The 25,597-nt window shown below is 39.2% G+C and overlaps 1 protein-coding gene across 3 annotated transcripts in view; it reads right to left on the reverse strand.

Annotated features, from left to right (window-relative positions):
* The window catches only part of csmd2 (CUB and Sushi multiple domains 2), a 279,666-nt gene that overhangs the window by 26,258 nt on the left and 227,811 nt on the right, over positions 1-25,597 (reverse strand). For all 3 annotated transcript variants that reach the window (XM_023959868.1, XM_023959867.1, XM_023959870.1), the window contains exons 44-56: positions 22,731-22,908; positions 20,147-20,292; positions 19,978-20,058; positions 19,355-19,468; positions 10,921-11,109; positions 9,728-9,874; positions 7,597-7,785; positions 5,484-5,669; positions 4,607-4,801; positions 4,258-4,431; positions 3,922-4,095; positions 3,317-3,490; positions 73-261 (exon numbers count right to left, since the gene is read on the reverse strand). In XM_023959868.1, the coding sequence (XP_023815636.1) occupies positions 73-261; positions 3,317-3,490; positions 3,922-4,095; positions 4,258-4,431; positions 4,607-4,801; positions 5,484-5,669; positions 7,597-7,785; positions 9,728-9,874; positions 10,921-11,109; positions 19,355-19,468; positions 19,978-20,058; positions 20,147-20,292; positions 22,731-22,908 (2,136 nt within the window). The remainder of the gene's footprint in view (positions 1-72; positions 262-3,316; positions 3,491-3,921; positions 4,096-4,257; positions 4,432-4,606; positions 4,802-5,483; positions 5,670-7,596; positions 7,786-9,727; positions 9,875-10,920; positions 11,110-19,354; positions 19,469-19,977; positions 20,059-20,146; positions 20,293-22,730; positions 22,909-25,597) is intronic.

Here is a 25,597-nt window from a genome sequence, read left to right on the forward strand (position 1 = left end):
TCTGTTAGTAAAACTGCAGAAAAATAATACTTTGTCAAGTGTGCTTTTTACTTTGAAACTGAGGTTACTTACACAGACATTTGGGTAAGGAGCGATCCCAGGTGCCGTCCCCCTGGCATGAAATAGAGCTGGTGCCCAGCAGGTAGTAGCCTGGGTTGCAGCGGTACGACACAGTGGTTTGGAAACTGTAGCGATGTGCTCCACTGGACAGAACCTGCCTAATGCTGTTCTCAACATGACCTGGCTCTGTGCAGTTCACAACTGAGGGAGAAATGCAAAAGTGGACAGTTGTCACAGCTGTCAGTTGTTTTGTTCTTATAGCAAGAAAATAATTTATATTATTTTCATTATTGGTTGTTTTTTTATTTCACTACCTTCTGAACCCATCCATTGACAAAATCTACAGGAAGATTTTTCTTTAGAAAAATACAAACAAAGTTAGAGGCCCGAATGGCGTTGTATGGCCCACAGCCTCTATCCTAACCCGATCAAGCCAACCCCAGAGCTGTCTCATTGGCTGAATGGCCTCTACACAGACTTCACTACCCTTCAGCCCCTGTCTGTCCAATTCATTAAAAAAACATTTTATTATTTTTGCTCCCTGGGGGGGATGAGCAGGTCTACGTAACCTTTAGAAGAATCAGCAAATGTGCATTTTTGGATTTTCCTGACAAAGACAGGTTTCTGTAAACCACGCCCAAATTCCATGTATGGTCATATTGTATGTCATAAGGTTTCGTTCAGCTTGAGCCAATGACTAATGTAATACAATTTTTATAATAATGTGGTGTAAAATGTGTGAGCAATAAAGGAATGCCACATGTTAGCCGTTCAAAATCTACAACTTCCAATTCCAACATTTGTTTCCAAGTAGCCTCCCACTAATGCTCGAGGCGATAAGAGGCAGTAGAAGAAATCTGTAGCTGATACTAAAGGCATTTTTGTTTGGACAGTTCAAGATGGTGGTGTCGTCCAAAGGTCAAATGTCAATGAAACTTTCATTGTGGTAGTAGACTTAAGCTGATTTTGCTGATTTTTACATTTTGGTTAGCCTTTGAGTATTTGGTGGTGGCATAATTTTGGCTTGAAGGTGCAGTAAGAACAAAGAATTGCAGAATGAGTATGGTCCTAACAGTCCAGGACTGCTGCAAAATGTAATTATGCCTGGTTACTGTGACATATGTCAGAGATGATTAAGCTATAGAAAGTAGTAGTGATGATGAAGTCCAAGTGGAGCATATAAATGGCACCAATAGTGTTTTTTCTTTTTTCAGTAATGTCACATTGAGCTGCTGTCTAGTCCATACTTTAAATCCCAAGCATACGTACGCCAAAATGCTAATGGTTTCCCAAATAATTGCTAGGAGTTCCCACACAGTCTTTATATCTCTGTTTACCTTTCCAGTCTGGCTCTTTTGAATGTGTCTTCACTTCCGCAAAAACAAAGAAGCCGCTTTGTATAAAATAAATGTGCATAAAAGATGGCTCATTTTCAAGCTTCCAAGCTGGCCAGTGCTGCTAAATCACCCTCTGAATAACTTTTATAATGTATTTCTTTTCCAGTAAATTCCCAACCCCTGACTGCAACAAATGACTGCAGAAGACTACAAAGCCATTTTGGCAATAGAGGACTTTCTGCAAGCTAGATCCCAAGCCTGAAATTCAGCTTTGAACAAATACACCTTAAATTTAAGGTCGCAAAGTGATCCAGCAGCTACTTAAAACTATAATGTATTGTTACATTCCTTTGTGGCACACTGTGAGAACCAAAGGGGGCAAAGAAACGAGAAAAATAATGAATACGTACAAAAAGTGGGAGTTTAAAAAGCGAAGCCGGTTTTTTTTGTATCAGATTTGTGTCAGGCACCCTGGTAACACTGCAATTCTTAACCTATATTAGTCAAGAGTACATGTCATTTTTTTTCTTTCGAATTTTGAAACTATTCCTGTTTTTAAAGACTCATTTTGAATAAAATTGTGTTTTTGGTGTTTTTAAAATGTTTTAGTGGCATTTTTCTGATGATGGAGGACATATATCAAGAAAATGACCGTATTTTCAGCACTGTAAGGCACACTGTCAACGAATGGTCTATTTTCAAACTTATGCCTGAGGTCCACAAAACCTTAAGGTGCATTAAGTGAAACAAAAGACTAAAACAGACTAAAACAAATGTTACTGTTACTACATTAACTTATTAGGGTTTCTTTATCTCGACCAACAAAATGCTAACATTCAGAAAAGACAAAGGTGAGATGGACGAAGCCATCACTGCGTTTTTCCACAGATAAAGAGTGAGACAGACACTGTCACAGAAGCCCTTATTAATGCAATAAATCTGATTGACAAAAAGACCCCTAAGCTTCTTATGTCTTCACATGAGCGGTGAGAATTATGACCGTCAGAGCAGACGGTGACGCTGCCTCACAAACACGCTGAGAATCACCCGGTCTTTACATGAATGCAGCTGAGAGTCAGCGTCCGCATCCTGTCAAGGTCTACGCTTAACTGGTGTCGTTGGTAGAGCGGGGGGGATTTAAGGCATTAAAATATCGTCCTCTTATGCATGTCGGAGCCAGCTGTACACATTCTTTTTCAATAAAGGAAAATGGCCTGTTAGTTTTTCAACCTCCCTGTCTATGGAAACGAACAAAAAGAAAAGGGTTTTCTCTCATTTAAAACAAAGCCACAAGTCAATCAGCTGCTGGCTCTGTCACTGTCTTGTCACATCCAAGGCCCGACCTTTTGTGCAGTCTTTTATTTGCGCCTGTCACAAAGCTTTCAGTGGAAAACACAAACATGGGTGTCGAGCTATTTTGTTAGTAACAAAACTGCTGTCAAATAAATCTTGGATTCTTCCGTTCAAATCAGACCAGAATACTTATTTTCAGCATATTTAAGGATGAAGATGTCAACAGGCGGCTGTCCTTCAAAAAAATAAAAAAAACCTCAAGGATCCTGTGGTGATCTGCAGCTATCCCTGCATGCCTATTAACTGTTTCCCAGACATACAGTTGGGCCGCAGGCGGCAACAGAGGTAATGGTGCTGAGAAGAAACATCCCATACAAATAGTTTCTGGAATTCTAACCATTAAACAAATTTTACCATTCAACAAATACCCTCTACTCAAAAACAAGGTTTCCTTTTTGAACCTTTATTTTAGCTCTCTAATTTAATGGTTATTACCAGGTGGGAGCGATCTTTTGCTGGACTCTAACAGAGTACTTTAGACAAAGTATATTATCTATTCTGCATGAAATTATTACGGAGATTAAATGCAACCAATGGCATTACATTGAAATGCTTAAGTTACTCACTTTTACACCTGGGTAGGGGGTTGCTCCATTGCCCACTGGCTTGGCATGTAGACTTAACAGCCCCCTGTAGAACGTATCCAGTATTGCAGACAAAACGTACTACATCATTTAAGTTGAACTGGGTACCTTGGGTTGTACCAAATGTAGGGTTGCCAGGGTGACCACATGTGATGGCTGGGGGATTCAAAGGACAGAAAAGAGCCGGATTACATTCTTGGTGTACTACATTTGAATTACAATGGTTGATCTCAACATAAGAGACAGGGAGAGCAGTAGGACATAAAACAAATTACCAATTATCTACCACCGATGGACAACTCCGGCCTCGAGAGTCGCATTGGTGCATGTTTTCCAACATACCTTACTCTGGCATGTTCTAATTGGCTGGACACACCTGAACCAGGTAATTAGTCATGATATATCTAGAAATTATGCAGACACACTGGACCTCAAGGCTTGGAGTGAGCTGTCCCAAACCTAAATATGTGTCTTCACGTGACCTCTCTAAATGCCAACTTGCCTCACTTGCTTAGAAAATTCTCATCTCTCACGCTGAGATGAACCTCAAAGTGCTTTGTGAGTCTGTGTTTTCCAGAATGACTTACGGACACAAACAGGAGTTCGTCCTGACCACCGGTGATCCTGCTCACATATTCGCACCGACACTCCAATGAGACGAAATCCTGGGTTGCATTGGTAGACGACGCTGCCTCGATAATTATAATTCTCCCCAATGATTTGTCCGTTCACTATTGGCTCCGGAGAGCCACAATGGCCCGCTATGTAAGGACAAAAAGAGTGTTTTGAATGTTTTTCAGTAAAGAGCTGGACTCAAGACAAATATAAACTGTATTTATATATATATATATATATATATATATATATATATATATATATATATATATATATATATATATATATATATATATATAAAATCTCACCGAGACATTGGACCTGTGTTCCACTCCAAAGACCATTGGACATACACTCTCGTACTCGAGAGCCCACCAAGGTATATCCTGTATTACAGGAGAAAATAGCTGTGGCTCCATACACAGTCAATGTCCCAATCTTGTTACCATTTGGTGGAGTGCCAAGGTCCCCACAGGAAATGACTGCAATGAAAAAAACAAATATTATTTTTCTGAATAATCAGTTGGTACAGCTAAAGATTTTCATAGTTAACTGCCAAAGGCTCCAAATACTAATTACGGTGCATTACCTTGCCATAGTCTATTTTTGAACTAATGAACTGGTTCAAAATAATACAAAAATAATATTTTGACTCACTGTCACAGACTGGGTGAGGATCAGGGTAGTTCCATGTGCCATTTTCCTGGCAGCGAATGATCCTTTGACCCCTGTAGTAATACCCTGGATCACATACAAGCATCATCATCGCATCATATTGGTTTTGCGTGCCATAGATTAGTCGCCATCTTCCGTGTTCCACAGCAGAGTGGCCGATGTCTGGGCAGGTAACCGCTGCAGGGTGAGAAGTCAAATCACATGTTTCTTTAAAAAGTTACTTTGTTTTCAATTATCAGTCAAAGGCATCTGAACACACACCTGTAAATTAAGCTTATAGTGCAATTTAATGCACATTATGATCAAGGAATGGAAATATTGACCTTTTTGGCCATGTTTTTCACTAAAACTTTTATCAAAATGAAATCCTTGTTTCAATCGTGAAATTTTAGTGTCATTTTAAGAAGAAATTTATTTTCAAGGCTTTATCAAGCAACTTTGATGTCTTAAGAAATGCAGCTGCGGCCATACATGTGATGCTGTTTGCATTATATTATCAAATGTTTGAGGACAAATTCTGTTTGTTTTTTATCATCATGAAGATTCAATCATCTGACAAATAAATACAAATGGTACTGGTGGTGATGGATTTTCTTTTTTTTAGGGTGATGAGAGTCAATATTCTTCTAGTCAGTACAAGATTATTACGTTTCGGAGATTTGACAGGATGAATAGATACGTAATTTAGAAATAACGAACAATCCATCCCAGTATATGAAAAATAATTCTATACATGGAATTTTTGGAACACCTAAAAAATGGAAAAGTCCAAATTCTTTTTTTATAAAACTGTGTTCCATCTGATTGTTCTTTAATTAAAATAGCAACCCTAGACAGACTGAGAAAGACAAATACTCACAAAGACATCTGGGTGGGGCCTCAATGGGGCTCCACCTTCCGGATTCTTGACAGATCAGAGAGGTGGTGATGGGCCCGGAAAGCCGAAATCCCGGATTACACTGGTAGGTAGCCTTCGCCCCAAGAGAAAACTCCTGGCCAGCAATGCTGCCGTTAACTGGAGGAACCGGCATTCCACAAGACATGACTGCAAACAACAAGATGCAGCTTTAACATTACAAAACAATTCAAAGGTGATAGAAGCAGCATAACCGGTCATCCAGGAGTGTCAACTTCTCTTACTGTTTAACAGCATTTAGCTATTGTATTTAATTATATTGTATCAATTTGTATTATTCAAAGGGAGGATAAAACCAAAAGAATATAATTTATAGGTTTTCATACAGAAGTAGCTTCACAATCATTTTTTTCTTTTTTTTTGTAAACCTAAACTAAAAAAAAAACAAGTTTCGGTTGAAATGCAAACAGGATATTTGTATGCACATGCAGATATCCAAGCAAATATCATGCTTGGATATGCTTGGATATCCTTGACACGCGTTTGCTAGTATGTATTTATGTATGAGCATGTAAGCTGATCTGTATCAATCAATGTGCATGTCAGTAAAGGTTTCTGTGTGGATCAGTGTGTCTATGGACAGGCCATTGACTGTATATGAAAACTGGAATGAATGACGACTCCTCTCTTGCGCTCCAAACAGGAAGTACCTGCTGGCTCCAAGATGCTAAAATCCCATAGATTTCTATCGATAAATTAACAGCTATGACTTAACCATTCTATTAGTCAGAATAACCATTCTTGCTCTGATACTTTTATTTAGCATATTTTTGTTAATCCAAATTTTTTTCAAAATATATATTTTTAATGCAGGTTTTTTAAGTTATGAACTGACCAATCAGATGCCTTAAAAGCACATATGTGGTCTCATGTCAAACATTTGAAATGTTTGAATTACAGATTCTTCCGAGCCAGCTTTCAAGTGGAAGGGGTGTGGACTTCCAACAAGCTCACTTCCTGATTGGGGAGAGTGGTTGCCAGAGAAATGTCGACTCAACTGTCTCGGACTAATCACAGATTACTTTCGACATCTGGCTCCAACATGGTGGCATCCATAAGGTGAAAAGAGTGAATACTAAATTGATTTCCTTTGGTTTGAACAGAAAGTAAGCCATTTTCTATAGATGACGTCACACTTGGTCCAGTTCTTATAAACAGTCAATGGGACAGGCACAGCACTTTTTGGTAAACATCTACATAAAAATGATAGATTCAACCTATAACAACTCATTTTCATTTATTTTAGTAATTCTACATCTTCTGCGTGTTTCTTTACTTCACCAACTTTGTATCCCCTTTTCCTTCCTTGTACCCTTGACCCCTATCTTTAATATCCTACTTTTCATCCCTCTTCTGTGTGGTCCAAAAACATTCAAGCAAATATTATGACAAATAAAGTTTAGTGTCTAATGCAAGAGGGATTTATACAAACGTACACTTCCTGATTGAACAGTAATGTCTGCCCAACACAAGAGGCCCTCAGCTCTTATCTGTAAGGTTAAGTAAAAGATAAATTTAAAAAAAGACCAGAAACAGCTTAATTTATTTATCTTTTTGGTCACCATTCGTAAACTTTGACCAGATAATTCCAAAGGTAAACTGCTTATTTTACTATTATTCGTTTTCAAGTCCTCACAGGTTTATCCCAAAAGCATCAAACGCCACTCAATTTATAATAAAGAGTCTTCAAAATAAACCTTGAAAAAGGGTTGTGAGCGTCTTTGGGGCATGCCGCAGGCGCAGGAGCCTGCAGGTAGCGATGGATTTCCAGGTGAAATCACCCTTTGATTCAAAGCAAGTCAGTCATGTGAAACTTTTTTTCAATCAATTTAAACTGCACGATACATTTCTATCCTAAAGCTGCTCTAAACAAAACATTGAAAGCTGCTGGTGTCATGATGTTTTCTTTAGACGTTACTTTTACTTACTTTTGAGAAATTAGTTTGACAGCAAGAAGCTTAAGACCTAAACCTAAAAGGACCCGACTCTTGCTGGTTCTTGATTTGTTGAATTAATATAATCCAGTGCAGTTCTGCTGCCATGATAGGGACCTCACCTTGGCAAAGAGGCACAGGTGCATTCCACTGGAAAATCCCTTGGGCTGTCCTGACACACGTGGCACTGCTCTGACCAATAAGCCGGAAGCCCTGGTCACAGCTGAAGCGTAGTGTACTGCCCAGCTTAGTGCCTGTCAGGCTGTGCACTGTGCCATTTACAGGGTTGTTTGGAGGGCTGCAGTAGGCCGCTGTGTAAAAAAAAAAAAAAAAAACGAGTTAAAAGTGGTAAACAAAAATATAAATATACAAATCAACGGAGTACAAGAAAAAAGTAAACAAGTATTAAAAAAGTTGATATTGCATTTGCACATAAGCTCTTATATATATATATATTTATATATATATATATATATATATGGAGAAAATACAAAAACATATATAGATTTACAGAAATAGAGCTGCAAAAGAAACTTATTTTTGCAAAGTGGAGCTTGCAGTTGTATAATAAAAGACCCCCTCCAAGGAAAATACTGTCTCTGGTGTTTTTAATGTGCATTTTTCTGATGATTGATGGCATTTATTAAAATAATTGAGTGGACGGGGTTGCTCTGTGCCAACGGTTCCGTCCACAATTTCTAATAAACTACTGCCGCTCTGCAGAAACTATGTCCAAGAAAACAACACTGTTTTCCTGTTTCTTTTTTTTGGGGGGGGGGGTACTTTTGGGAATTATTTCATTATTTAAAGACCACTGGTAACACTTTGAAAATAGAGTGGGTCTTTAAGCTTTATTCTTTAATGGTTAGGGGCACATAAATAAAAGAAAACAGCTATAGAACTAAACTGTATTCAAATGTATACAGAAAGATCTAAAACACCAATAGTAGACAAAATAAATTATACATTTCCAGATCATAGATGCATTTGTTGAAATATAAATGCCCTTTCATTTGGATCTTTTTAGGCAAAAAGTGTTTGGGGAAGATTTGCCAGCTCAAACAAACAGCTTACATTCTGTCTTGTTCTGATGTGGTTTAGTCTTAGGAAAAGTTGCTCTGAGGATTTGTTTTTAGAATTTGATTTTATAAGTTAAAGGATTTGTAAACATTTTATTTTAGTGGATAATTTGCAGATGGTCTCAGTTAGGCAATGTTTTAGCTACACTTTAAAATGCGTTGTTCCTCCACCTTGGACGTAACCTATTTAAACCTCTAAGATGTTTTGCACCAAGACACTGTTTCCTTGTTTGTAATAAAAATAAAAAGTAACATGACTAAACAGATATAAAATGAACTGAAGACTGCCTTACGTATATGGACTGGCGGAGGAGATGACTGTGCCCAAACAGGTAAATGAAGCAGTGAAAGAACAAATAACCTCAAGTGTAAGGAACTAAGATGGAGGATTCCTGGAGAAAATGTCTGCAAGTTGCTAATGAAAGTGCTGCCATTGGAGATGAAAGATGGATAATTGAGCTGGATAGCTGAAAAGTCTGGCTGTCCATGTGCCATCTGCTTGAATCTCCCCTTTAAATTGCAATAGGAGGTAATTCCATAATGACCGTAGCACCTTTGGGGTTCTCAGGGACCACTTCATCTGCCTGTTACTTAATATGCCATGGCAGAAATATTGATTCTTACAAAAAATATTTTAAAGATGAAAAAAATAAAAAATAATTGCTGGAGAGTGACAACAGTTTATTCAACTCAGGAGACAGAAGCCTCCACAGAGAGGAAAAAAGAGACGATTACTCAATCTGGCTGAGTGGTGTTGATACAGAACAGAGGGAGCCTTTTAAATATTTACACAGTCATAATTCACAGTCAGTTATGCAGGTGTCACATAACAACAGATCGTCCATGGGAACAGGACAAAACAGAGAAATAAGACGCGGAATAACAAATTGGAATTACTAATTCCCCGGTCTTGCTGCTCAGCAAGATGTGGTGCAGATGTCGGCTGCCCCCATTAAGATCTAAGAGAGATGGGTCACATTTCTGGCTGATTCACACGGTGTTGGCAGCCCAGATGTTCCGGTTGAAAAAATAAAAAGTTAATTGAACACATCACTGATGAGATCAAATTTACTACAAGGTCCCAAAATAACAAGAGAACATAATTTCCGTGAAGTTCATCAATCGCTGCCTCCATGCGCCACTGCAGTGAGTTAGACTCCAGCTCATCACTTACCTGAGTAGCGTAAGTGGAAGCCTTTGTGGCTGGTCGTGTGATCAAAGGACCAATGCAGGTAGACTTTATTACTTGAGCTGGTGATGCTCAGGGGACTGGAGTAGTTTCCACTGAGGGTGAGCAGGAGGGGGCTCTGTCTGGAAGGACCTGGAGGTTAGGTAAAAACAAAAAAGAATATACATGTATTTTTTTGGATTGTAAGTCACTGTTTTTTGCATAGTTTGGCCGTGAGTGCGACTTAATCAGATGTGACTTACATGTGATTTTTTTTCCTAATTACTAGGCCCATGTGTTTATTATTTTCCCACTAACAACCACTAGAGGGCGCTGTAGGTGTGTGTAGCAGTATTTGCTACAGACAGCTTCCCAGAAGAAGCATTGCTCAGTATAACGACAAGCTCAGCGGAATAGTTCTAAAGGAAGAAGAATTCTGCAAATTTAGAGATTTCAGTGATGTAAAGAGTTAAGTTGACTTGTAAGTGTGTTCTTCAGGCTTTGTTTATTATAATAATTATTCTAAATAGGCATCAATGCGTTACGATGGCGAAGTGTGCAGATGTTCAGCCTATTATCAATATCTATTCCATTATGATGATGATTTGCTTTCAAGATGACACATCCAAACTTGTTCCTGTTTTTTGTTAAATTATTTCTCCCAAAAGTGTGACTTCATTACAATTATTTCTTCTATATTATACTTTTTTTGGTATTTGAGCCCTATACCTCGGACTGATTTATAGTGCGGAAAATGTTTTTCTTGCTAGAGAGAGAAAAATAAGACTACTTCTCTTGAAACACGTTTTGTTTTTACTTTCTTAAGATTCTTATTTTTTTAAGGGTAGAGTGATGGTGTAAAGTGCTGTACTGTGTGTTTGCACACAATGTTGACTGCAGCGTCAAAGAAAGTTGCGGTAGGACCCAAAACTGGATCTGATTTTTGTTTTCATTACATAATACTGGACTTATTTTTCTACAAATGATTAAATTTTGAGATTTTAAACAAGAGAAAAAAGTGTAAAAATTTATGTCTGTCTGAGAAAAGTGTAGAAAATGTGTGTGTTACAGTAACAGATTCGGCCGATAGCATGTTCTTTTTAGAAGGTTAACGATGGCCCACTTGTAGTTTCAAAGCCCTAATACCAAACAAGCATGAGGACAATTGATTGCTGTCTTTAACAAATAAAGTCACTCACCATTGAAAATTTCGAGCTCATCAAACTGCCGGCTGGTCTGGAAGTGTTCAATCGTGAGTGTGATGTTGTATCCGGGTTCTACTTTCACCACCCAGGAGCAGGACTCGAAATGGGGAAAACCGTTGCCCGGTGACTGGCTCATGATGACCCCCGTGGAGGCTGTACGCACCTCGTTCATGGGACAAGTCACTGAGTACAGAGAAAAAACACAGAGACAGAAAAACCTTTTGATATTTTCTGAAACATCAGAACTATTCTACTTTCATGGTCTGATGCAGAGGACTCTATGAATGGAAACATTTGTATTTTAAAGTAAAACTGAAAAATGTGACCCCATTGCTTCAGTGTAATTGGTTCTCATAACTGGGATTCAGACGGGGCATTGTCATGAAATCCTCAGACGTGTCCTAGTGCTTAAAATCTATATATTTATACAATACAAGGGGCTCCAACTAGTTACGTTTTTGTTACTATGATGTGAAGCCAACCTCCTAATCTGCCAAAGCTGTCATCTTGCACAGTGGGGTCCCCCAAACAAGTCGAAACATGAAAGGACGCAGTATTGCTGTTGCAGCAGTATTGTTTTCTGTTCTTTTGGCTGAATTCCTCCAAGAGCAGAGCAGGTAGATAGCATAAGGATCCATTCCTTATGAAAACCCAGTTATACTTTAATGGCGAGTAATTATTTTAACGTGTGATTTCCTTTGTCATATTCTCAGTACTCCGCACAGAATACTTTATTTAACTAAAGCTTGAGGCCTTTTTTAAGGTAAATACTCGAAAACAAACAATTTTAAAACCACAAAGACCCAGTGCAATTAAAATGGTGTTTTTAACATGTTCTTGGACTTATAAGAATAAAAGAAGCTCAAAATTCATTCATTCATTCATTCATTCATTCATTCATTCATTCATTCATTCATTCATTCATTCATTCATTCATTCATTCATTCATTCATTCATTCATTCATTTTCTATTCTGTTTTGTTTTTCCCTTTTAGGGTCACTGTGCTGCCGGAGCCTATCCCGGCCACTTGTGGGCGAAGGCAGGGGACAACCTGGACAGGTCGCCAGTCTGTCGCAGCTCAAAATTGTTTTCCTCTTTAACCAGTGTGGAAAAAAATGCAGTTTAAAAAAGAGCAAATTTGCGACGTAGAAAATTTGCTGGGCGGGCCACAAGCTCCATTCTTATGTCCATTTTAAGTACAAAATGTGTGGCCATAGAACATAATTCAAAGGTTAAACCAGTTCAACTTTGACCAAATAGGGACTTGGATTTGGTAGTGAAGTATGTATGGGTGGCATCCTCTTTAAAACACAGAAGTATCAAACAATCGATAATTGATCATGAAGGAGAAATTAATAATGGTGGTCTGTGCCCGGCTGTAATTTTTTTACACCAAGTCTTTTATTTACCAAGTCTGTAGCAAGATTCATAAGATTTGCACCGCTTCTACAGTTTCTTCCAACAGTACATATATGCTCTATTGGGTACCAAAAGTCCAGTGTGTACACCTTATGCTAAAAGTGTGTTTAAGAATGTCCGATGCTCCATGCCGTCAGTTCTGACCACTACTACTATTTCTAATGAACTCCTGCCACTCTCTAGAAATGCTGTTCTAGAAAACGACGGGGTTTTTTTGTACTAAAAATGACAATGATAATATAAACACCTCTGTGAACACTTTTACAATCGATCAAAAGATGATGGGAGTGGGACTTTAACGACTGGAGTGGGAACTTAAAGGAAAAGTTTGCATTTGAGCTCTTCGAATTTGCCACATTTCGGCTTAATATGCAAAATTGTAAAAGAATTACGTTACATTGTTTAGTTTCTTTTTATCTTTACAGCACTTTGTCATGACTAAAACTCCCAATAGACCCTATGCAGTTCGGTAAAGTTTTGGATCTTTTGATAAACAGCATGAAATGCATCCTCTCATTTTGGCTCCTATGTGTTGCAGAAAAAAAAAAACTATAGCAAACGTCTGTTGAGTTAGAAGTTCACCAGCTTATCTGTGGGTGTTGTTCTAAAATAAATGTATATCTTTGATGATCTTCATTACCCAGAATACTGGTCTCCTCTGCTTTTTGTACTCCCAAGCAAGATTTATTACAATTCTTCAGTTATTTGGGGAGATCCATCTCTAGGATAAACTCTTTTTCTTGTTGTTGAGCTTTGATTTTTTTTTTTAAAGGAAAACCTCAATTTCAATTTCACTGTAGTGAAAGTGTGTTTTTTTTTAACCTTCAAAAACTATAACTCTTCAAAATGTTATGCTATTAGAGTAATTCCAATGGATTCCAATGGAAAAAAGCAGCTTTGCGGCAGTATGCTGCTGAAAATGATGATCAAAGCAAGAAGAAAAAAAGAAAATTGTATAATTTGTGAGAAAAATAGAAACCATGAAAAAAAATGAGATGGGAACAAATCTGTGAAAAAGTCAAAGATCACTGCAACATCCGAAAGACAGCAATAAATGGTAGAAAGTTGATGATGTCATAATAGACAATTGATCTAAAATCTTCTATGTTTTTGTTAAGTCAGCTTGTATCTGTTTTATTTTTTTTGTTTTATGTCCCTCCTGCATTGTAGCAAATTAGCCTTTTATTAATTGGATTCTTGGGGAGGCTCTATTAAAAAAAAGTCGACTTCTTCGAAACATCTGCACCACTCGGTTACAGGGGGGATTAATCCCAGAGGCTTGTGTTTCCAGAAATGCAATGGTCCTCTCTGATCCCAAACATCATGACAGAGTTCATGAAATAATTTACTCCCTCCATCACCTCCAGGATGCAAGCCAGACGATTGAAATTCACCAATTATAGTGAAACCCACTGCACCTGGCAGCAGCACATAAAACCGGAGTCCAGTTCATTAAACAGCAACCTTTCAGGTTGCTGCAGCTCTTTTTTTCTTTTTTTAAATACAGTCAGTTTCTTGTCGATAAGGTCTTTACTTTTAGGCAAGAAATTTATTGAAATAATCTGAGTTTTGTATTACTCGGGGGTTAAACAAAAGGGCAAACAGAAAATGCCGGATGACCTTAAAAAAAATATACATACGGAGATGGGAAACCATGACTTGGAGGCAAACAGTCACATATTTACACCCTCAGAGAATGGTTGAAATGTGGCATTGCTGCATGATGGTACATATTTTAGATACTGAATTTGTGTTCATTTTAAATATTACCGCTATTTCATTCAGAAAGGCAAAGATGTAATAACCTGACTGAACATAATGACTGAAAACATCTTTAGTTTGGATCTAGAACGGAAAAATGTATGAAAGTCAAAAATGACAGGATGCAATCCATGTAATCCAGTGTAAAACTAAAAGGACAGAGCTGGTTTAAAAAACCTAAAAAAACATAATCTATGCAACAATAAAGAGATAGACAAAGAGAGAATAGGATGAAGAACTAGCTAGAAAACAAATGTGATGGGTGGATTGAGAGAACGTTTCTTTAGGGGGATTAACAGGGATTTTGGATCATGGGATTTCTTTGTGTTTTATTTAAAAGACTGAAGCAGAAGGGAGTGTGTGTGACGATGCTTAACTCCCCGTGGTCTCGGCAGACAGCAAATGTAGTTAAAGGGTCAGTGGATTCAATACAAACCTGTATAATCGAATAGAAGGCAAATCAAATATTAGACAGAGCAAGTGGCTGTTTCAGTGGCGGAGAGCAGAGCCAGAACCCGGCTGAACGACAGCCAAATGTTTGGTAGATCTAACAGCACACACACACACAGAGGAAAGAAAAAATAATAAATATGAGTCTGCTCTTAGATTTTTTTATTGCAAAGGCATCTGAGTCTCTGTCTGGATGTTTTGTTTAGCAAAGAAATATAAAAAAAAAAAAAATGAGATATATAAAAAAAAAAAAAATGGGGTTTTGATGTTTGTAACACGCTCTTGTGGCATTTTTCTGATAATGGAGGACATTTTTCCATTTCTGAGTATTTTTTTAATTTAAATGACTCAGGAGCAGATGGAAAAAATGCTGTTTAAAAAAAGTTTGATGTTGTGATGTAGAAGCCCCAATCAGCTGGTTACAAGCTCCCTGCTTTTTGTTGTCCTCGTCTGAGCTGGATTCTGGATCTAAACTGTACGGCTCGCCCTTTCTGATGCACCACTAATGTTCGGTTGTTAGGGGCTGTAAGATAGCAGGAGAAATGGGTAACCAATACTTCTGAGAACTGGACCGAGTGACTGTGAGAAAATAGTTTACTTCTAGCTCCAAACCAATGAAGTCAATTCAGTTCCTGTTTTTTGCAATACAGACGCTGAAACGTGGAAGCCAGATGACGTCAACAAGGAGTGATTGGTCCGAGTCAATCTGAATCAATATTTCTATGGCAACCATTCTCACCGAATGGTCGTTATAAAAGCAAAGGTCGTTCTGGGGGCCAGCGGGCACCACCTACTTTTATTGAGACATCTGATTGGTCAGTTTATAACTTAACTCTGAATAAAGGAAAAAAAAGGAAAAAAAAAGAATGATTGACTAGGTGTTGGACTGCCGTGCAGGAAACATGGGTTCGATTCCCAGGGCGTGCAATGAGCCAAAATCCAGTGTGATGATGCCTATCTGAGTCTCACTGTGCCTTAAAAAATACAGGGTTGTGTCATAAAGGAAATTTTCTATCAAACCACCTGTGAAAGGTGATTTTCAGTGGCGACTCCTGAGAGGATACGCTGAAAGGTGAATAACAACAGAATGACTGTGACTAGTAATAGCTGTTTATTTCTCACTTCCTGTTTGGTATGCTTTAGTTTAGTTCTATTATGGGCGGCCGTGATGCACCGGTAGGGCGGTCATCATAAGATTGCTGGTTCGATTCTCGCCTTTTCTGCCCATGTGTCGAAGTGTCCTTGGGGAAGACACTGAACCCCCACCTTTCCTCTGGTGGAAGGTGGGGGCCAGTGTTCAACAGGGGAGCCGCCACCAGTGTATGAATGTGTGTCTGCATGGGTTTGTGACTCTTCGATGAAGGTAGAAAAGCGCTATATACCATTTACAGTCAATGGTGTAAGAGTTCTTAGCAATGGGGAGGGGAAGCAGCTTCAACATTCCCCGCCCACAAATCAGGGGTGATTTTCACAACTCCTGCCACTTTGCAGAAACTATGTCCTAGAAAACAATTTCTCTAGAAAAACAAGTTTTTTGTTTTGTTTTTCTTTTTTCTTTTGGCTAAAATAATCAGCATAATCATAGTTAAAAGATCACTGGGAACACTTATCCAATAAATCAAAAGATTTTATAGACTGTCACCCAGCTCTGCCATTGTGGTTATGAATGTGCAAAAAAGGTGTCAAATAATAAAAAATGGGAAGCAAAAGAGGACAAATGGGAACAAATACTACATGGAAGGAAACTGATGAATCAGTGGCAGAAAGGGAGGGAATGGAGAGAATGAGGAGGGAATATCGGAATGAGCTGCACTGCAGGAGCGGCTATGGTAACAGTCCCCCCCCCCCCACCATCTTTGAGACAATGATGATGATGGAATGACAACATTCTGCACTGTGTAGTCCTGGCACAAGTGAGACAAGTGTGGAGGCTTATTCAGAAAATACACAGGAGAGTGGGGGGTGAGATTGAGTGTGTTTATAAAAGGTTGAAGGGGGTAGCGGCCCCTAGATGGGCAGGAGGGGTTGTGCCTGTCAGCTCCGAGTGGTGATTTGATAGGTGCAGCTGCAGCCGCCATGTCCCCAGCATTCCAATGATCTGCGCGTTTTGCCTTTTCGCTGCCCTCCAACTACACTTGGCCTCCTTCTTCTCCCTTTGCTTCTAATCTCTCCGACTTCCAACTATTTCACCCATTTAGTAAACTTGATCACCTTTACAGGGCTTACTTTCCCAGAAGTTAACTTTAATTGCTCTTACTCGGTTCTTCTCTCAGCACGAAAAACCCTCCAATGAGTCTCTTCCTTATCCTAACCTGAGGATTATCTGTTGAAATCTATCTCATCCTTACCTGTCGCATGGAGTAAGCACAAGGGAAAATGAGGGCTGTATATTTTTTTGTAACTGTTTACCTTTAAATATAAAAAAAAGTAAATCAACAACAGATATAAACAGATATTTTGCATGAATCTCATTAAACTTTCAGTCAGACGACTGTTAATTTATTCTGTTTAGCAACAAATCCTGCTCCTTTTTTGGATTCGTGATTATTTTTCCAGAAGATAACAAATGAAACATGACAGGGTTTACTGTAAAGGTCTGGCTTCTCCTTCAGAAGTTATGTATGTAGAGATTTCTCTTTTTTTTTCTTTCATGCCCACATTCAATTAGGGATTATGGTGGTCTACCCGGCACGCCGACCTTTCACCGAGAACAAATGTAGATTAAGAAACTAAAATGTTTAAGGAATGGGAAAAAAGCAAATCAGGAAGTCCACACATTAGCAGGGAGAACATAAAAAAACCCAGAAAGCCTTTTATTCACAACCTCCCTGCTGTGAGGAAATGGCGCTAACCATTGAATCACTGTGCAGGCCTGCAAAGTTCCCAGATAAAAGCTTGGATTTATAATATCTATGTTGTCTGTGGTGCAATTAAATCATTTAAAAAAAATATATATATATATATATATATATATATATATATATATATATATATATATATATATATATATATATATATATATATACATACATTGGATTTTTTTAAAGGATCTATTTCATGCTAAATAAGCTTCTTGATCTTTACAGTTTATTATAATGTTCATTCCTTACAACAAAAAACAACCCTTGAGTGGTATTTTGATCCGTTCAGGCATTTCTGAGTATTCCTCTAAAATATTGCTCTCAAAGCACCAGCCCCTCCCAATCCATGATAACGAGCGGTTTCACACATTGTGACGTAGACCAGTGAAGAACAGCCCCTTCCAGGAAGAGCCTGCATTACCAGCACCGCACCAGGTTAACACAAACGTGATCGGTGTACTCCTTTTATAAGGTTCCACAATATGCACATCCATCTTTGCAAAAGTGTGGATGTTGTTTGTTTTCGTGGGCAAAACACAGACAGGCTGCCGAGGCAGACTATAGGTTGACGTCATGAAATAGGCGGCACCCACATTGAGAGTAAGGCCTCGTGTTTCAACGTGCCCGCGCCTTGAAACCCGGTGCGCCTTTTGTGTGTGTCAAATAACAAAAAATCACCCATAACTGAGACTGCGCCCTGTAACCCAGTGCAGCCTACTGTTGTCAAAATACGGTACTAGGTGATGCTAGTTGTCTTTAAAGTTTGTGGGGAGCACCTGCATACCACCTACAATTTTCCCTTTCTTTTCACCTGTAGTCAGCCCGTATCCACCATAAGAGTGGTTGGGACTAAAGCTCCAGTGGGTGTTTGTGCAGTTATGACTACCTATTAGCTGGAAGTGGCCAGTAGTTTGCTGTAATGGGCCTTTACTGTTTTGTGTTTCTGAACATAGCTTCCTGTTTTGTCCCACATTTGTTTCCCTAGTGTTGCGCTTGCCTCCACGTCTCTGATTTATTTCATTTTTTTTTTTTTTTTTTTAATCTGCATTCTTGCTTGGCAGCCCTTTCACCTCTTGCTGTGAACATTTGCATAGTTTTTCTATTTTAAACTCTGAACTGTTTACATTTATTGACTATGCTTGGGCAAACATGCATCCCACAAGCAGGATGAAAGCAAAAAAAAAAAAAAGAATGCAAGAGAATTAAAGATGTATGGGAACGAGAAGGACCTTTGTGTGCACCCGTCTTTCACCCGTAGGTAATGTGCTCCAAACAGAAAGAGGTATTAAGATAAGGCTGCATGCGGGGAGGACTTTATTCCTCTGGGAGGGTACGTCTCAGTACGAAGAAAGCACCACAGGGAAAGCCCTCAACCTCAAGGGAGCCAACTATCATCTGCAGAGATTAGAAATGGTACCAAGCTGCTTTGCAATTGTTGCCCCATTACTACAGGCAGAAAAGCCCCCCCCCATGGGAGATGTAAATAAGAAAAAGCACAACCTTGTGATTGAGTGTATATTTGGAGCACAATGACAATGCCTGGCAGAAAAAAAAACTAAGCTCACAAGACCATCTTGATGAGATAAACTCACTGTTTACGAGTTTTGTTAAAAACTTTGAACATCCAGGTTTCCTTTGCTGACCAAAATCTCCAGATCTTGAATGAATGAAGCATGGAATAATCAGGCGTAACAGCCTACCAGGCTGTTACGCCCCCAGGATACATATATCCATCTGAGGGTTTGTGCAAAGGATTTAACATGTATTCTCCAATTATGTCTGTGCAGAAAAAGAATTAAGGTAAAGATCCACAAATGAAATTGGGATTTGATTAAAATAAGAGGCTTCCACTCTAGACCTGAGCCTTGGAAGTGAAGACACACGAAGGCAGGCGTTGATCCTGCAGGACATGTTCACGCCGCACGGAATCACTTACCGTCACAAGACGGCGGAGGCCCCTCGAATTCCAAGTGTGTTCCTAAGCGGCAGGTCAAAATGCTGTTCCCACTTAACTGGTAGCCGGGAAGACATCTGTAGCGGACGATATCCCCTGAATACCCAACGAGAGGAGAGGAAAAAGCTGTCAGAGGAGGAGAATCGCAACAAACATCACAAGGATTGATGCAATTTTATTTGGAACACCACATATCCGACACAGAAGCAACAATGAGGCACTAGACAAAAGAGAAAATAAAAGCATGACTGCATCTGTCTCACTAATAAGTAAATAAAAGGGATTCATCTCCACCTGAAGGAGCACAGACACTGAATTTAGCTATCGTCATGAATCCGTTGATTTCACAAATTGTGCATTATTCTGTAATAAAAGCATTTTTATGGTAAAGCAGGTCATGCTAAGTCTTTATTTAGTACAAAACACCTCTACTTTGAAGTCAGTGAACAAAAGCTGTGTAAGTGTCAAAGCCAGGACAATACTGCTTTAGAGCGCAGCACTTTTCACGCATCACAATGAAACTGACAGCCAGTAAAAAAAAATAATCAAGTTTTAACAATTGGTCTGTGTGTGCGGGTGTCATTTTGTGGCTGCATTATACCTACCAATTTTAAACTCTTTGCTTGCCATCAGGATCTCCGCATTGGGAATGATGGGTGGGGGCAGGCAGTACTGCAGTCTGTAAGCTTCATTCAAAGCATCGAAAACATAAAGAAGCAAAACTTTGAGGATGTGGAATCCGTCAAAGAAAGTCTGTTAGGGTAATTTAAATACCTTGGTAACCAATACGGAACAATCCGCCCTTTTCTGTGTTACTACGGAAACGAATGAGCACCTGGTTGGATGTGCTACTGGGAGAGTCATTGGGTTCTCCATCAGTGAAAATACCCAGTTTCCTGGCTGTCTCCTGTGGACCGTCCCTAAGGAGGGGAAAGCATATTTTAGAAGAGACAATTACCTCAGCTTGAATTTGATTACATTTGTTTGTTCTTTAAATCTAACCGTCCCTGTGGCAAACAATTCACTTTCCCTGCAATTCAGTTCAAGCCTCAATTTTTGGGTTTTGTTTCAGTTCCATATTTGATTTGTGTAATACAAACAACAACAAAAAACTACAAATTCTGAAAAATCTGTATTTTTAATTTGCTAATAAGAAAGTAACAATGGAAAAAAAAACTTTCAGTTGGCTCATACTAAGCCTGGTGTAATGTAATAAAATAATAAGTCCTTCTGAAATCGTTTTAAGCTTTCGGTGTAACACACGTTCCTAGCAAACGACACATTTTGACCAGGATAGCAAAATCAAGCCGCCATCACGTTAAACATAGGGCAGTTACCCTGGTCTGCTCTGGATGATTATGTCACAATCAGGTGGAAATTACAAATAAACACAATGACGGGTCTGGATTGGCCCGGCCCCTCCAACAGCAGGGAGGGTCTCTGGAAGCTGTGCCCCTGCCTTGGCAGTCCCCTTGTGTGAGCATGGCTGATTAAACCAGTCCTCAGATTCCTGCCACAACCATTCAGCTTAAAAACCATCTGTCTTTGGCTGTCATACTGTGCATGAGAGATTACAAGCAGCTCTGGAAACGGCTGGCGAGTGACGACTGCCTGACAGCATTCCAGCCAAGCCGACATTACGAGGACCATTTCCTTGGCTCGGTGGTTCAGAGGACAGATACACTGCAGAGCCGACTGGAGAGTGAAGAGCATGATATTTCTCATCAAGGCTCTGCAGGACATTTTTGGAAAAGTTCAAAGTAGCTGACGTTTCCAGTGAAGAAACACAAAATGCAAAATGTGTTGCTTTGGCTCACTTTTCCGAGGTTGATTCCTGTTAGGAGCATAAAAAGCAGGAGTCAGCCTATGATGTGGCCTATTGTGGTCATGAAGCTGCCAAGATGGCTGGCAGAAAAAGCCCTGGTCTCTGAGCTGGGATTTTAGGAGACTGTCTCGGTAAAGGGGATCAACTGGGACTGGCAGCCATTATGCATTCAGAACCTTGTCTCTAGTGGTACATATGGCAGGTTCACTGACACATCATAGAATAGAAGGAAACGTCACCCCCAGAGCCTCAGTCAGTCATAGAGTTACAGCATCAACTAACAAAACATCCGGACATATCCTACCAGGCTTTTTTTATTTCTCTTTGACAGAGCCCCACTTAAGCAGAATGAGGTACTGTGGTAATAAAACCCAAAATGTGATGTCCATGCATGTGGATGCCCAGTCTAAAGTGATTAAAAAAATAATTCTATAGTTTCTTAAAAATAATGATGATAAATGGTTCCATTGAGATGAGCTAGTCATAAATACTCATGGCATTTATGTTACAGTGACAATTTTAAAGGAAATTTTTATGAACTTTTAAGATTTTTTAATGGATATATTTATCACATCTGATCAAAAACGTTTAATAGCTGAAAATACTTTAAGCAACAGTACCCAAACTTTTTCCACATTAATAATCATCACCAGTTTTTACTAGATACAAGTTAGCTTTTTTTACTAGTAGATATAGTGTCAACTATATCAACTAGTAAAAAATACTCTTACTGTATTGTTAAAGCTACTTCACAGCTATGCTCTGTTTAAGTGTTAAATAATCAAAGAAGGTTGATAAAAGAAAAAAAAGGGGGGGGGTGGATCTGTTTATTAAATCTGTTATTTTTTTTAAATGTAATACAAAAGTATGAGATCAGGACTCGGAATCTGCAGATACTCAAAATCAAATAACTCAGAATCGGATCGGGCCCCAAAACAAACGTGTTTGGGACATCCCTACTTTAAAATGCCATAAAAAAAACAATGAAATGTTAAAATCTGTACTCTATGCATGTGTGCCTGACCTTATCGGTCATGTTATAAAGAAAGTTAAATAGTAAGATTTGCTGGCAATATATGTCTATGAATAATTCAACACCAACATGCAGACAACAGGATAAACATTATGAAACATTATTGCTTGGATTACACTGAATATAATTGGATAATGCACTAAATTTGACAGCATACGTGAGTAAAAGATGTAAATATAATCAAATATTTGGTCTGCTAAAGCAGAGAATGGTATTCACAAAAAAAGTAAGATATGATCACACTCAAGCTCATGAAAAAGCTTAATATCACAAAAATCCAAGGACAGAAGTTTCATAAGTGCAAAAAGGTGAGTACGGTAAGTGAAAGAGAAGAGCTGAAATTGGGAACAGAGAGGAGTGACATTGAGTTGGAGATAAGAAAGTAGAACTGGCCAGACCTGCAAGCAGATCTGGACATCAATTTTGAGCAACATATTTAAAAAGGAGGATACGGTGCCAAGGAGACCAAGTAAAGGGGAAATGGAAATGTCATTCCATACCATACAGTGATGAAGTCATGTGGCCCGTGAACCTGAAGCAAGGTGAAGTTCAGTTTGATACCAGAGCCTGGAGCCACTGTGATCAGCCAGGAGCAATCAGCCGAGCTGGGGTACTCCTCTGGGTATCCAGGAGAGAAAATGGTCCCATTGTCTGAGGTGATGTTCCCACCACAGGGGACTGTAAGACAAAATTGTGAGGGGGAGAACTTAAGGAAATATGTACATAAATCTGAGAGCCCAGGAACCAGCGCTACATGCAAATAAATCGACTGCAAGCACCAGAGCAGGATCATATTTAATTCTGTTCTTCTTCTGCTTCCCTTCTCAGTGTCTCCATCTCTTTCTATTTCCCTCTTCGTCTATTGCCCAGGCACTTGTCTGAGCTAAAGATTAGCCAGTAAAGCTTGTTAGTAAGTGGGGCGCTGGACGGAGTGTTTCGCAAAGATAAGACCTCAACCCTTCTCCATTGAGGTTGAAGGGAGAGAGTCCAGGGATGAGACTCGAGGTGTTGGTGTGCGCCGGGGTCTTGATGTGTGTGCGTGTGAACACCATTTGTGTCTAAGAAGTAGATATGCTTTGTGTGAAACCTGAGAAAGGGAAGTGGAGAACAGTAATAGCATATCAAGATTAACCCCACAACCGGGTCCAGAAAATCTGGAGGCAATAAATGTATAAAATAATGAAATGTTCTACGGATGCACCAACAACATGGTCAAGCATGCAGACTTGAGCTGCGTTCACACCGAATGCCATAGGCTCGTCAGAGGCGTCCAGTTGCGACTTTAAGTGAGTACTGAGAGGACTGAGAGACAGTCAGAGGTCCTGCTGTGCGATTTGAGCGTCGGGTTGGGGGTGCATCGGTTTAACAGCGGACCACTTTGTGAGTCATGTCTGTATTTGAGTGTCATAGCATGGTGCATCAAAATTTAAAAGAATCTGAATTTTGGAAAATGACATGCATCACGTCAGCCAATCAAAGACTGAGCTTTGGCACATGATGCAATCAGCAGGTGGAGTCCAAAACCAACTCTCCTCCTGAACATCGCAATATTTTTCTTTTTTCAATGAGACAACAATAAAAAGATCCTCTGATTAAATCTTTTTTTGGACTAGGATTGTTGCACGACAGCAAGTCCTCAACTGGGTAACAGAGAGACGGACGTTCCCCTGATGGCGCTGTCATTCAGACGCAGCTCCTGCAGTAGATGGTCAACATCACGGAGGAACTCTTAAATAAACCCTATCTCTCGACATCATTTGGTACGCGTCGAAAGAGAGGCGTCCCACACGAATTTGACACGCAAATCGCATTAGGTGTGAACGCAGCTTAATCCCCTTTGCACACGAAAGCCTCTACCAATGAAAAGGGGGAAAAAACAGTTTTACGATTCTTCAAACATCTCACAAGGATTAAAAAAAAATCTCCACTGAAGCCTCAAAATTCCTGTTGGTGCATCTCACACACGAATTTCAGCGTAAATTATTAAGGGATAGTATTCACAGCAGTGCAGGCATCTCAAGCAACCAGCCATAGGACTCAGCAACCCGTCCTTGGATACCTGTGCATAAACGAATGGACCCAAAGCAGAGATGAATTGTTTCATCCTCCTTTTCTTTCTGAGTTTTTGTGTTTTCATGTTACAGTTTGATACTTCAGTATCCTGGCCAAACATCCTTACCTCTGCTGCAGCCTCACCTGTTGAAAGAAGTATTGATCATAGCTATTGATTAAACCCTGGACAATATGGAGTTGTGCCTCGGCGTAAAGAATTGATTAGCAAGCTATTTAGGCAAAACCTGAAATATGTGTTCTGTCTGAGTCATGTGAGAAAGAGAGATTTTAAAACACAGTTGGAAAAGTTTTCCAACATCTTTATTAAACAAACCAAACTAATGGAACAATTAAGTCACACCAATTTGCATGCCTGGGGCGTCCAGTGTCAATGTTAAATCAAAGCCAAAAAGTCTTGTAACACAATTTGAGCGACCAAAGTGGCGCAATTTCTGAGTGGCGTGGCAGAATGGAAGATCAAAAACTCTAACCTGCAGTAAAAACTTTCAAGTCAACTTGAACTTTGGTGAAATTTATGTTGGGTTAACAGATAACCCAGTTAACCCCACGTAGATAACAACACAACAACAACACGTCCAAAACCAAAATGAAGAAGTAGTTTATTAGTTTTTGTTTGTGCTTGTTCCAATCTTTATGATGCTTTATGTGTATTAATATGAGAACAAGAAGGTCCTCTACTTTTCATTTTACCTTTGCAATTCGTCAAACGCAAATGACATCATTCAGACACAGTCCCTGTAGCAGAAGGTGAACCTCATCGTACTGGAAGAGTCTCTAGGTGATATCATGAACATGGAAAAATGCTTGCCGGTGTTTTTTAAACCTCTCCAAAACAAACGAACCCAAGACAGAATCATAACATCTTTTAAGTTTTTCCGTAAAATTGCAAAGAGTCTGTAAAATGTGGATTGGCAGTAGCTCCTCCATCACAGATTTGTGTCAGGTCCGTAAACACTCCTATAGACAAGGAGCAAGTATGATGTGCGTCATAACAAAAGGGGCAGGCAGTAAATTGGTCAAATTGCCTTTAGTGTACAGTATGCTAGCACCAATTTAAACCAGGAAATTATAAGATTAAGAAATGATGAGGATTTGGGTGCTTTTTTCCAGCTAACATATGTAAACCTAAAGCTTTTCTAAACAGTGATTACAAGACACACAATAAATAAAAAAAACTCAGATTAGTTTCCTACTTAATAATTACCCTGTTTTTCGCACTTTAAGGTGCACCGGGCTTAGTGACTTATACAAAGAAAAAGAAAAAAAAACACTCCAATGCCACTACTCATTACCT

This window comes from Oryzias latipes, chromosome 11, assembly GCF_002234675.1.
Source record: "Oryzias latipes chromosome 11, ASM223467v1".
Classification (NCBI taxonomy): domain Eukaryota; kingdom Metazoa; phylum Chordata; class Actinopteri; order Beloniformes; family Adrianichthyidae; genus Oryzias; species Oryzias latipes.